This window comes from Rattus rattus, chromosome 10 (genome assembly GCF_011064425.1).
Source record: "Rattus rattus isolate New Zealand chromosome 10, Rrattus_CSIRO_v1, whole genome shotgun sequence".
Lineage (NCBI taxonomy): Eukaryota > Metazoa > Chordata > Mammalia > Rodentia > Muridae > Rattus > Rattus rattus.
Window position 1 is genome coordinate 65,332,123 of NC_046163.1, and position 14,009 is coordinate 65,346,131.

Here is a 14,009-nt window from a genome sequence, read left to right on the forward strand (position 1 = left end):
GGAATCAGAGAAAGGACTGGAAGAGCTTGAAGGGGCTTGAGACCCCATATGAACAACAATGCCAACCAACCAGAGCTTCCAGGGACTAAGCCACTACCCAAAGACTATACATGGACTGATCCTGGGCTCCAACCTCATATGTAGCAATGAATAGCCTAGTAAGAGCACCAGTGGAAGGGGAAGCCCTTGGTCCTGCCAAGACTGAACCCCCAGTGAATGTGATTGTTGGGGGAAGGGTGGTACTGGGGGGAGGATGGGGAGGGGAAGCCTATAGAGAAGGGGAGGGGGATGTTGGCCCGGAAACTGGGAAGGGGAATAACAATCAAAATGTAAATAAGAAATACTCAAGTTAATAAAGATAAAAAAAAAGAAAGAAAGAAAAAAAAAAAAAAAAGACTAAAGGAACTTTTGAACTCGCCCAAGGAGACATTCAGAAAGAATGTGTAAAGGGCCACATGAATTGTCCCAAGTATGTTAAGAATGCGTCTTGGAGGTCCAACACAACGCTCAGCAAAGTCAAGCTGTTGAGAGCTGCAACTGGAATGCCCCTGCTGCTAGCTCCACTCCTGTCTCTCTCTTTTCTTTGGATCCTTCTCCCTGACTTGACATCGTTTGATTGCAGATGCATAATGCGGTCGATATTGCTTTGAATGAGGGTTCATGGATTACACACTCAGGAGTGTTTATGGATTACACACTCAGGAGTGTTTATGGATTACACACTCAGGAGTGTCCATGGATTACATACTCAGGAGTGTTTATGGATTACATACTCAGGAGTGTTCATGGATTACACACTCAGGAGTGTCCATGGATTACACACTCAGGAGTGTTTATGGATTACATACTCAGGAGTGTTCATGGATTACATACTCAGGAGTGTCCATGGATTACATACTCAGGAGTGTCCATGGATTACACAATCAGGAGTGTCCATGGATTACACACTCAGGAGTGTCCATGGATTACACACTCAGGAGTGTTTATGGATTACACACTCAGGAGTGTCCATGGATTACATACTCAGGAGTGTCTATGGATTACACACTCAGGAGTGTCCATGGATTACACACTCAGGAGTGTCCATGGATTACACACTCAGGAGTGTCCATGGATTACACACTCAGGAGTGTCCATGGATTACACACTCAGGAGTGTCCATGGATTACACACTCAGGAGTGTTTATGGATTACACACTCAGGAGTGTCCATGGATTACACACTCAGGAGTGTCCATGGATTACACACTCAGGAGTGTCCATGGATTACATTCTCAGGAGTGTTCATGAATTACACACTCAGGAGTGTTCGTGGATTACACACTCAGGAGTGTTCATGGATTACATATACAGGAGTGTTCATGGGGCTTCTCATGAAAACATGGACCTTTGCCATGGCTCTTATGTTTCCAATAATCATTTGAATAATTTGAAGATTATTCATCTTCCTGTCTTCTAAGACCATATGTGGAACTGAAAAGGTACTCTATGTCAGAATTGGTTAGCCGTTACTCCCCACTGCCCTCTTTCTGTATAGACTAAAAATTATGGGAACATTTTTCTTTAGTATTCTTAGAATTATGCTGGATGATATCTATAAGAATGTATGCTAGTTTGAATGAAATGGGCCCCATAAAGTCATGTTTGGATACTTATCCCAGAATGGTTTGGGAAGGATTAAGAAGCTATGGATTTGTTGGAGGACGTGTGTCACTAGTGGCAGCTTCCAGGTTTCAAAAACCTCTGGTTTCTGTTTGTGGATCATGATGTGAGCTCTAGCTACTGCACCAGCACCATGCCTGCCTCCCTGTGCCCATGCTCCCATTATGATGGCCATGCACTCTAACCTTGGGAGGCTATAAGCCCTGAAACTAACCCTTTCTTCTATAAATTGCATTGGTCTTAGTGGTTTTTTTTCTATTAATCATTCCATTAATTTACATCTCAAATGTTATCACACTTCCTGGTTACTCCTCCACAAACCCTTCATCCCACATCTGCACCCTACCCACCCCACCCTCTCCAGCCTCACCCATCCAGCATCCCCCTAATCTGGGGCATCAAAACTCCAAAGGACCAAGGGCCTCCCTTCCCACTGATGTCAGGCAAGGCCATCCTCTGTTACATATGTATCTGGAGCCATGGATCCCTCCAGCTACACTCCTTGGTTGGTAGTCTCGTCCCTGGGAGCACTGGGTGGTCTTGCCAGCCAATGGTGTTCTTCCTATGGGGTTGCAATCCCCCTGTAGTCCTCCAGTCCTTCTGCCAGCTCCCCCATCAGGGTCCCCGAGCTCAGTATGATGGTTGGTTCAAAGTATCCACATCTGTATTGGTCAGTTGCTGGCTAAACTTCTCAAGGAGCAGCTAAATCAGGTCCTGTCAGCAAGTGTCTCTTGGCAAAGCCAGCAGTGTTGGGTTTGGTGTCTGCAGACAGGATGGATCCCTAGGTGTGGTGGTCCCTGCATGATCTTTACTTCAGTCTCTGCCCAACCTTTTGTCCCTGTTCTTCCTTTGGACAGGAACATTTATGGGTTAAAAACTTTGAGACGGGAGGGTGGTCTCATCCCTTGACTGGGGGCCATGCCTATCTACTGGAGGCGGTCTCTACAGGTTCTAGCTCCCTTTCACTGCACAGTTTGGTTAAAGTTATCCCCACTGGGTCCTGGGAGGCTCTTGTTTCCCTGGAGTCTGGGACCCTCCAGTGGCTACCACGGTTCCCCATCTCCCACAGCTAAATATTTTTATTCAATTTCCTGACCCTCTGTACTCTTGTTTCCTCCAGTACCTGATACTGCTACCCCCATTTCCTCCCCTTCCTTTCTCTCTTCCAGGTCCTTCCCTCCCTCCACCTTTCTGCAATCATCATGTTTCCTCCTCAATGCAGACTGAAGCATCCATACCCTGGTCTTCCTTCCTCCTAAGTTTCATATGGTCGGTGGGTTGTATCATGGGCATTGTGAGCTTTTGGGCTAATATCCACTTATCAGTGAGTACATACTATGTGAGTTCTTTTGTGACTGTGTTACCTCACTCAGGATGATATTTTCTAGCTCCATCCATTTGCCTAAGAATTTCATGAAGTCGTTGTTTTTAATAGCTGAGTAGTACTACATTGTGTAAATGTACTACATTTTTTGTATTCATTCTTCTGCCGGGGGACATCTGGGTTGTTTCCAGCTCCTGGATATTATAAATAAGGCTGCTATAAACGTAGTGGAACATGTGTCCTTGTTATATGTTGGAGCATCTTTTGGGTATATGCCCGGGAGTGGTATAGCTGGGTCCTCAGGTAGTACTATGCCCAATTTTCTCAGGATCTGCCAGATTGATTTCCAAAGGGGTTTTACCAGTTTGCAGTCCCACCAGCAATGGAAGAGTGTTCCTTTTTCTCCATATCCTCACCAGCATCTGCTATTACACGAGTGTTTGATCTTAGCTATTCTGACTGGTATGAGGTGGAATCTCAGAGTCATTTTTATTTCCATTTCCCTGATGACTAAGGATGTTGAACATTTCTTTAAGTGCTTCTCAACTATTTGAGATTCCTTCATTGAGAATTCTGTTTAGCTCCGTACCCCATTTTTAATAGGGTTATTTGGTTCTCTGGAGTGTAACTTCTTCGGTTCTTTGAATATTTTGGATATTAGCCCTCTATCAGATATAGAGGTGGTAAAGATCTATTCCCAATCTGTGGCTTGCCATTTTGTCCTACTGAAAGCATCCTTTGCCTTACAGAAACTTTTCAGTTTTACGAGGTCCCATTTGTTGATTGTTGATCTTAGAGAATAAGTCATTTGTGTTCTGTTCAGGAAATTTCCCCCCTGTGCCCATGAGTTTGAGGCTCTTCTCCACTTTCTCTTCTATTAGTTTCAGTGTATCTGGTTTTATATGGAGGTCTATGATTCACTTGGACTTGAGCTTTGTACAAGGAGATAGGAATGGATCAATTTGCATTCTTCTACATGCTGACCACTATTTAACCAGCAGCATTTGTTGAAAATGCTGTCTTTTTTCCACCAGATGGTTTTTAACATTCTTTCTCAAAGATTAAGTGACCATAGTGTGTGGGTTCCTTTCTGGGTCTTCAGTTCTATTCCATTGATCTACCTGCCTGTCTCTGTACCAATACCATGTGGTCTTTATCACTATTGCTCTGTAGTTCATTGAATGAACACAGTAGCAGTTCACTTAAACCATTGAATGAACACAGCAGCAGTTCACTTAAACCATTGAATGAACACAGTAGCAGTTCACTTAAACCATTGAATGAACACAGTAGCAGTTCACTTAAACCATTGGTTGGACTGGCAGAGCTTGGTGTTTCCTCCCCCTGCACCAGCCACACCACTTCAGTGGAAAGAGAATTTTGTCCACTGACCTGTACAACACTATGTGACTTTGCACAAAGTATTCACACTGATTCTCATTTTTCTTTCCTTCTGGATTAGGGAAAAAATGCATAGCTTAGAAGAATGCTGAAGAATTGCAGATAAAACCCTACATATATTTTTCCTAGTGTCCATTTAAAATGCAAAACAGAGCCCCACAAACAATTCTGCTAGAGATGCACACCTCCTGGCTCTGAGACACGCTGAATCAGAATCAACACCTTTAACAAATATCCCAGATGACTCTAGAGGACATGTTCTTGAAGACCTACTGTACTCAATAACCATTGGGAAATGACAAGGATTTCTCAAGAAATTTTCCTCTTTAATATTCAATATATTAATTAAAAAATTGATTACATTTTATTTATCATTCTTAATGTATAATGAAAGGTATATGTTTGAAGGGTTCGTCTGACCTCTTCAGAATCTGCTTCCTTTTTCCACTGTGTGGATCCTGGGGATCAGACTCAGGTCATAGATCTTGGCAGCAGATACATTTGTTTCTACTCAGCAATCTCGCTGGCCCATATTTATGTCTTATATGACTGCTTTTTTGTCTGGGGCCTCCCTAGCCAAGCCTTTGGTCAGTTCTACAGTTTTAGGTATGTATCCCTTCTAATTCTCTAATCCAACCAGGAAGTGGTTGGCTCCCCTCAGAACATCTATACCACTACTGCTCCCCTGGACACATCTACCCAGGTAGTTCAGTGTTTAGGTACACAGGACCTACAGCTGAGTGTGATCCCTGAGTGACTTGTTTCCTTTAACAGCCTGCCTAGCACATCCCGGCACTATGAATGCCTAGCGGAAAGGAAACCAACAGCTCAGTTCTGACTTAGAGCGCATCACAGTTCCTTTTTAAATGACGGATCCACAATAGGCTGTCGACGGCGTGAAAGAACCAACTTGTTTCTGTTACGCACTGAAGTCCTAAACAAACGCAAGCCACACAACTCTGCACGAATGGTGACTAATTCCCGAATGTTGAGCAGGAGAATCCTGCCGCTCTACGCTTATTTAACAATGATTAATTGGAGGAGTCAGTAACGTAATTATTCACTAAGTAATTGATGTGGCTACTGCATCTTACAAAGTAAGGCGGCAGGGGCTGAAATGGTGGTTAAAATGAAAGCAACGTTGGCCTACTTCTAGTGAGGAGATCCATAATCCATACTGTCTCACAAAAACTACGAGGTTGAATTATCACCTTTCTCAGTCATTAGAGGTGCACAGTGAAATAATAAAATCATAGCTGAGATGTATGCTAGGATCAGAAGGGCTCATCAGGACCTTCTCACACTGGCATGGCTACCACTGGCCTGTTGTAATTTATCACCACCCCGTAATGTACTTTTTTTGGGGGGGGGGTTTCTTCTAAGTTGTGAAAACCCCTGAGTCATGGCTTCTAGTTTCAATGGACAGAAAGTTGAGGTGTGGGGCATGAGGATGCTGCCTTAGCTTTTGCCCATTGGCTCGTACTAATTATCTTGTCACAATGGTGAAGAAACTTCACTTTAAGACAAACGAGTCACAGATGAATTGATTTCCATGACCTCTGTGAGATAAGGGAAGCTCAAATTCCCTTTTGGACAATGATATTCTGAGCTCATGGCTAGCCTGGTTGATGTCAGTTAGGTTATTAGACCTTTGCTGGGTAAAATAGGTTTCACCAATCCAAATTGCTCGGTGATTATTTTAAAATATCGAAAAATAAAGTCCACAAAACATTTTTTTTTTTTGAGGAAGATTTCCCAAATGTTGGCCAGGGCAGCCTTGAATTTTCTGTGTCGCCCAGGCTGAACCGGACTCATAGCGATCCTCCTACCGGTTTCCCCAGTGAGGAAATCTCTTAATTTCGGGCTGCCCTTAATAATTATATCTATTCTGGGACCTTCCTTAGAGCATGTCAGCCTATTAATGACTTGTCAATGTATATATAAATTCCACTTTAATATATTATTATATATTAAATATATATTTCTGATCATGTTTGAATCCCCATGGGGAGAATTTAGAACTATTTCCTGAATTAAGTAATTTGTTAACAGTAAACTCCTTCTGAGAACCCCCTCTCTTCACTACTCACCGGTTCCTAAAGTAGTACTGACTTTCTAGAAAATCGGACCGCGACAGCAGCTTGGCTAAAGTAGCCATGGCCTCAGAGGCCTGGAGTTCACTAAAATTGTTACTATCAGTCTCCATGGCAACTGGGCTGAACCAAGAGCACTTCCGACTTACTCCCCTTTCCTTTTACTCTGTTTCAGTTTCAAGTAACTGCACAGAGAAATCAGATTTGTTCATGTGAGAACCGACTTCAGCCTACTGGATCCTTTCCCCTGGGAGCTCGAAGGGAGGACGGGAAGGGTCAGCTAGGCGAAGGGGAGCGAATGGTCGCTTCCGGCTTCCGGTTTCCGCCTCCAGCCGGCTTCCGGAAATTGCTCTCAAAATGCTGAAGTGCTGTGTGGAAGTGGCCGGGGCTGCGGGAGTTGGAGTCGGTCCTCGGGCCTGAGCCTCGAGGCCGCGCTCCCGGGTGTCGTTGATGTTTGGGGCCGACGGGCGCCCAGCGATCGGAGCCGCCGCCGCCGCCCGGAAGAGCTGGTGAGCTCGGCGGGCCGTTGGGAACGGGGCGAGCTAGCAGGGGAGCAGCTCGCCCGGCTCCGGGTCAGGGAAAGCCGGGTACCGAGTTCCTTCAGGCCGTGTTCCCGTTACCCCTGCAAAACCGGCCATATCGTACTAGATTCCGTGGCCGACGAGATTACAGAAATCCCCAGTTCCGGAAGTTTCTGAGTGGCAGAGACCTCAGGCCCTCGTACTCCCCGCGCATCTCGGTTCGTGTAAAACCTAAGAAGTTTTCCACCACCCAGGAGGTTCAATCCTAGTTCACGTGAGATGGGTTCTTTTCCAGGAGCCTTACGTTTGAGGTTGGAACTTGTCTTTAGTGTATCCTGACCCCATCGCTGTTAGTTTCCAAACTCACACTTGATCCTTATGGCATCCCTCGCAGGCACAGAAAATTTAAGAGGCAAAGTTTTCCCGTGCCCGTGAGTGCCAAAGATAGTAGCTACGTTTTGGATTTTCTGGTTGAAAACCTTGGTCGCCAACCTCTGCCCCCTCCACCCGCCATCCCCCCCCAGTCCTCCAGTATTTCCCGCAAGGCATTTCCCATCAGAGAAACAGTGTAACAAGAAAGTAGATGTCCTGTGGACAATGTTGAAACATAAAAATCCGACCAGTAAGTCAAGAACTGTGATCTTAAAGATCACACCAGTGGGCTGTGATGTCTGATTGCTTTGCATCACCGACAACTGAAAAGTTAAAAGAATATCTTAGGTCGGATATCTTATTTGGTTCCTCACGAGAGATCATTTTTTAACGAGTGTCCTTTTTCTTGTGACTTTTAAGTCGTGTCACGGTTTTCAGTTAGAAGAGTAGATGCTTTTTAAATGAGCAATTTTAGTTGGCGTGCGCGGCTGGGAATAAGAGGCACAGGTCACAATGCATTAGTTTTTCTGAGTTTTGGCAGTTGTTCATGCAGAAGGAACCACCACAGAAAACAAGGTTAAAGGTTCTTCCCGTCATCCTGGTGTTTCCTCTAAAGTGTACTTTTATCAATGTTTCAGTGTTCCATGCCTTGGTAAGGAAGGGAGGTGAAATGTGTTCAGCAGATTGGTCTGGTCCTAGTAAAGAGGAAGTAATTTGTATACTAGTTGACAAAAACAAACAGTGACCCCATTTATTCTTGGTTGTACTCTCCGTCTCCTATCACGCTCAGATAGGGCTGTATGTATTACTTGTCTATTACTAGGTGTGTTACTCCTCTAAACAGGAGTAAACTGTAGTTGTGTTTTTACCTGCTAGACAGCTCATCGCTTGTAATGAGACCAGAGTGTCGTTAGCACCTGTCAGCTCGTGTTTTTGAAAGAAAGTCTTAAAATGAGTCTTAATTGTGTGTTCTACAAAACCAGAACCCTTCTTCTCAACTTCATGCCAGTCCACTGTTGTCTCCCACTCCTTCCTTACCACCCTCATCAGCAATCTCACTTTCCTTTCTTCTCTCTTTCCCTGTCTGAGGTGGAGTTTTGCTCTGTAACCCAGGCTGACTTCCTCCAGGCACGGAGCTGCCTTGCGCAGGCTTTGCTATTTCTTAACGAAGTTTTTGTTGTTTCACTCTTTGAACTGTCTTACACGATTGTTTTATCTAGGTTATGAAGTCCCCATGGTGTTGGTGGTTACTACCACTAAGTAGTTAATTATTAATTAGTCTTGGTTCTATCTCTGTGTGTCATCTCATGTAAATTCTCTGCGATAGGCGCCGTGCATTCTTTACAGCCTAGATAAGGTGGCAGCAGAGGTGAAGATAATTTAAATAACATCTCTAAGAGGTTTATTTGCAGTATGATTGATGCTAGTGGACTTAAATTCCTCACCGCCCTTGTGCACTCTGTTCTGTCTGACTAAGGTAATATCTATAGGCATCTATGAATTAGAAAATACATGTCCAAGGGTTGGGGATTTAGCTCAGTGGTAGAGCGCTTGCCTAGCAAGCACAAAGCCCTGGGTTCAGTCCCCAGCTCCGGGGGAAAAAAAAAAAAAGAAAACAAGAAAATACATGTCCAGATTTGTAGACTAGCCTGTAATTTTTGAGATAGTCTTTTTTTTAATTTTTAAACTGTTTTGTGGCTTTGTTTTAACAATAATAAAAAGCCATTTTAATGGGTTCTGGGCCTTTGCTTCTGCAATTTCATTCTTATCTGGCATTTCATTTTCTTTACGTCTGGAAAGCGATATAATAAAAACTGCTTGTTTTGAGTAGTTGGGTTTGTTTTGTTTGCTTGTGTTTTGGTTGGTTAGGATGTTGAACTCATTTTCGTAAACAGTTAGCTTTGCTTGATTCCAGTCAAAGATCAAAGCAATAGCAGGATAATTTGGGGCAAATACTTGTGGGCTAGCTTCTTAACATCCTTTGTGTGTCAAGCTGGAAACCTTTAAGCTTTGGTAATTTGCATTCATTTTCACCTTTATGTAAACTATTTGTCTTATTCACAGAACAAACATGTTAAAATCCCTATTTTCTGAAGATTTTAGTAATATCACTTTCCCTCTGTGATTTTTTTTCGCCCTACATGTTCCTGTCATCTGGTTATATGTCGAGCAGTATGCCAGGGACGTATATTTAAATCTTAGCTGTCTTCATGTTCCTAATCTAGGAATTCAGAATATATATTCAGTAAATATTTACTGTACGGTTATCATGTATCAGCAATGAAACATTTCTTATCCTACCAAAAGTTTTGACTGAATTACTCTTTAAATTCAAATTTTTTGCTCTTGTTTGGCTTAGATTCCGATTGCATTTTGTCCAGGCATTAAAGAAAATAAGTAATTTACATTTTGAAAACAGAGGCAGTGAGAAAAGTTCGGATGACTCTTGAAGTCAGTCATTGAATGAAGTCACAAAATCAAGAACCGGTCTCCAAGTTTGGCGAATGAGCTCACATTATCAAGTCACTAGCTGAAAAGTGGAAGTGGATGTTACTCTCCTTTTTTGAATTAAGTTTGTAAAGTTTTTCTAGGGTAAAGAGGAGAGGAAGTGGTTTCCTCAGATGTCTCCGGTGACAAAGTGACAGCGCGGTAGCTTCCAGAAGACAGGACAACTTGGTGCAGTCAGGGGAGCTTTGGGTACGCTTAAGGGGAGTGGATTTGCCTGTTTGTTAGCGAGCTTTGTGATTCCTAACTGGGGAAGAGAAATTCGCCTCTAACTCTCTTCTTCCTCGTATCTGAGCATTAAAGCAGGAATCAGATGCATTGAAAGCAAGGTCTCAACTGTGTAGCCCAGGGTGGCCTCAACATTGGAGGGGGTTCTGCCTCTGCCTCGTTAGGTGATGAGGTCACAGGCGAAGTCCACTAGACCAAGCCGTAGGACATAGTGTTTCCTTTTTGGTTTCGAAGATCCAGGTTTTCATCTTTTGTTTCTGTGTGTATGTCACGGAAGTCAGAGAAGGTTATAGTTTCCCTGGTCTCTTCTTGCCCAACAAGCCAGAGACTTAGGAGGCTGTAAGCTGATTGCCCAGTGCTGCACACAGACCTGGGTCCCGGCAAGGCAGGAAGGATGCTTAAGTGCCGCAGAGCCAGCCTTCCCTCCCGAGATGCAGCTCTGCCAGGATCCATTTCACTGTGGTGGTGCTTTGGGGACCCCAGAGCTCTGGGCAGGCTAGGCAGGTATTTTACCAGTGAGCCATGTTACTGCTCCTGCTTGAGTAAAGACTCATTTTAATACATGACAGTATGATTAAGGAAGGAAAATTTTAAGTTCCATTGAACATCAGAAATTTTAACATTTAATAAGGTAAATCTTACGGATCATATTTTTGTTTGATTAGTCTTAACATTAGAGCTTCCCCCTGGGGGTGGCCCCTTTCACTATTTATGTTTATTCACTCATTGCCACATTTGTATTGCGATGTATTCATTTTCATCCGCACTTTTGGGCTAGGTGCTATGTACGTAGAAGACCTTTTCTTTTTAAATCTTAAATAAAGTGCAGTAGTTACATGATACGGGAATATATATGCTCTCATTTGTGAATAGTCATAATATGCTGTATACTTATAAACGTAGTTCTTGACTACGGTACACACTGAATTTGTATTTATGCAGTCCAGTGGTTTGCAACCTGTGGGTCTCAACCCCTTTGGGGATCGAATGACCCTTTCACAGTGTATTTTACAGTTAGTTGCTGTTAGTAAAGTAGATAATCTTAGCAGAAGAAAGAGTCCATGTTCTAGAAAAATCACAATGGGAGTATGATTATGAACTAGGTGATAAATTATATTTGATTTTTTTTCCATTTCAAATATTGATAACTGAAACAGTTTAGTTCCATTTAGAAGAATTTTGCTTGTTTTTTTTTTTTTTTTTAATTAACTGGTTTGGTTCATTCAGTACAGACATATTTAAATTAAATTCTCTTATTACACTGATATTTTTAACAGTATCCAGGACACCCCCTCAAATATACATTTATTTATTTATTTATTTATTTATTTATTTATTTATTTATTTTTTAAATATGGTCTCTGCCTGCCTCTTAGGAATAGCAGTTGCTGGAAATAGAAGCATCAGAAACGATAGTTATTAGTAAACTAGTTAACTGAGTTCGGGCTGTGTTTTCTGTATTCTTACTCTCTTTTTATGTATTGAAATGTGGGGAAGAGGTGTTACCTGTCAACATTCAACCCTGGGAAGACATAACAGGACTTCAGGACTAAGGGCAGCCTTGAGGTTTTGTCAGAAAACATTAATCTTTGGGAAGAAAAAAAAGCCTTCTCATGCTGTGTTCTGTTCCTTTCATCCGTCTTCCCAACTGGCGTACAGTTTTTTAGAAAAATCACTTTTTGGAAACAATGGTAAGGAATGCAAAGAAGGCAAGTTATTAATAGTGCCTAAAAAGAACGTGAAAGCAAACCTGATTGAGGCCCTGCATTTGAAAACGACTGGCTCATCAAATCTTGGACCAAATACATCTAATATTGCTCAGCATAACCCAGCACTACTTGGCAGGCGCTCGTTTCCTTGATAAAGTCTGTGACCATAGCAGGACTGTAAGCCATGCGAGCTGCTGCTTTAGACGTCCCCCTCAGCCGTTTCCCACCATTTCAATTCCAGTGAAGAAACCTCACATATGAAGAAAAACAACTCAAGTGGTATGTTCACTGAGCTATATCAATTCAGGTTAAAACCTGGCAGTTTCCTAAGTCTTGCTTTGTACTGAAGAGTCTTACAGTTTTTCATTTCTCTTATACAAGGACTTTTGTAAGGAAATAAGAATGTTTGCTATAAAGTGTCTTAGTAGAGTGGTCTAATGTTACTTCAGTCACCTGCCGGAGCAGAGGAGATCCAAGAGCTGCTGGCGACATGGTCTGTTACAGTTTATCTCTTTCTACTTCATGCCCTTTTACCTGAGAGATGAATGTGAAACAATATGATGTTAGTTGGCTAATATTGTTGGCTCATGGCCGGGGGGACCGGGGGACCTGACGACACACACAGGGGACGGGACACGGGGACACGGGGGACACACACACACACACACACACGCTGGGGGGACGGTGGGGGGTGTTTTTGGAATTGAGTTGTGGTCTAGTCAGAGCAAATTAGGGGTGGAAAATGACTAAATTTAGAATTGAAATTAAATACATTTTTTTGTGTTTCTGCAGTTTTGAATGAATCCTCTAATTTTTAGTCAGTTCATGCTTGAATGATACCATAACATTCATTGGATTCTTCTAGTTAAAATATTTTATTTTCTTAAGAAAAACAATAGAAATTGATCAATGCTGCCTTAATTTCAATGGGATTCTAAGAAAATTTGCTTTCATTCTTAGTCATGCTAACATTTTGTTAAACCTTACTAATTATTGAAATCCTTTTCCAATAAAACTTAGTCAGCGAGGAGCTGGAAAGATGCCAAAGCAGTTAAGAGCCCTGGCAACTCTTCCAGAAGACACAGGTTCAATACCCAGGCACCCCCATGGCAGCTCAGCCATCTGTAACCCCAATCCCACAGGAATCCCCCAAAACCTCCTTCTGGCTTTCTTACACACTGTTTGAAGCGCTTAAATATACATGTAGGCAAATCACTAATATGTTAAAATAAAAGTAAATGAGAAATTTTTAAAAATGAGTTGATGAGTATCCTATTTCAGTGGACGGAATGGGTGTATTAGCTTGCTGTAACGTTAAGAGCAGTGACCCACTCAGGCATGGTGGTGTGTGGCTAGCTTTCTAGCTCAGGATGGACCTCATGAGGGTCAGACTTTTGGGGGCCTCACAGAAAACAAACAGGGATCAAGACCACTGCCTTTCTCATCTGAGGTGGCATGGCAGACTGCCTTTAAAATAAACTGTAAATTTACTTGGAGACTTATTAATTTCATGTCTTAATATGTAATTTTGAACTATCTGTTCACTCAGTGATAAGACCATTTTTGTCTTCAAAAAGCAGTTATATCTGAACCAATGATAGAAATTTTTAGAGAAATGATCCCAATTTTAATGCATATAAAAGTGTCTTTAAGTGAATTTGTTTAAAGATGTACTCTTACGTTCAGAGATGATAAGCTTTTCAGGTTACATTCTTCAGAGAACTAGTTTTAAAGGAAAAGAACAAGTCATTAGTTGCACTAAGAGAAAACAAATAGACAGTTATTAACACACAATCAGACGATCAGTTATAGCTCCCGTTGGCTTGGTAACCATGTTAGCTGAGAAGGGTAGGTCCATCTATGCTGGAGTCTGAAGCCAGAGCTATGCTGGGGTCTGAAGCAGACTTACATATTGAAGCCTTCTGAAGGAAGAAAGAAATCCCATGATTTCTAGAGTTTGTTAAAATGAGTTTGAACCACCATGTGTCTGAAAACTGTGTGAGTATTTTTGTTTATGTTCAGATTATTCGAAGAGCTGGGTCTGGAGCTGTGGTAATTCCTGTCTCAGGCTCTACTCTGCCAGCCCTGCAGGGTACTTTACCTGAACTCAGTTCGTCCTCACCAGCCTTGCTGCCCGGCATCTTGTGTTGGTTTAGGCTTTCTAGATCTCTTCCTGTTGAGACAGCAGCCAGGTA

The 14,009-nt window shown here is 42.5% G+C and overlaps 2 protein-coding genes across 7 annotated transcripts in view; one reads left to right on the plus strand and one right to left on the minus strand.

The window, feature by feature from the left end:
- Positions 1 to 6,592, minus strand: part of Spata17 (spermatogenesis associated 17) — a 173,228-nt gene extending 166,636 nt beyond the window's left edge. Inside the window, exon 1 of the mRNA XM_032915678.1 lies at positions 6,477 to 6,592. Coding sequence (XP_032771569.1) covers positions 6,477 to 6,592 — 116 coding nt within the window. The remainder of the gene's footprint in view (positions 1 to 6,476) is intronic.
- A 67-nt stretch (positions 6,593 to 6,659) lies between these two features.
- Gpatch2 (G-patch domain containing 2) overlaps positions 6,660 to 14,009 on the plus strand; it is a 142,731-nt gene continuing 135,381 nt past the window's right edge. For 4 of the 6 annotated variants that reach the window (XM_032915790.1, XM_032915791.1, XM_032915792.1 and 1 more), the window contains exon 1: positions 6,660 to 6,988. In XM_032915790.1, the coding sequence (XP_032771681.1) occupies positions 6,930 to 6,988 (59 nt within the window). In that variant the 5' untranslated portion in view covers positions 6,660 to 6,929. The other 2 variants (XM_032915786.1, XM_032915787.1) reach the window with 2 other exon arrangements.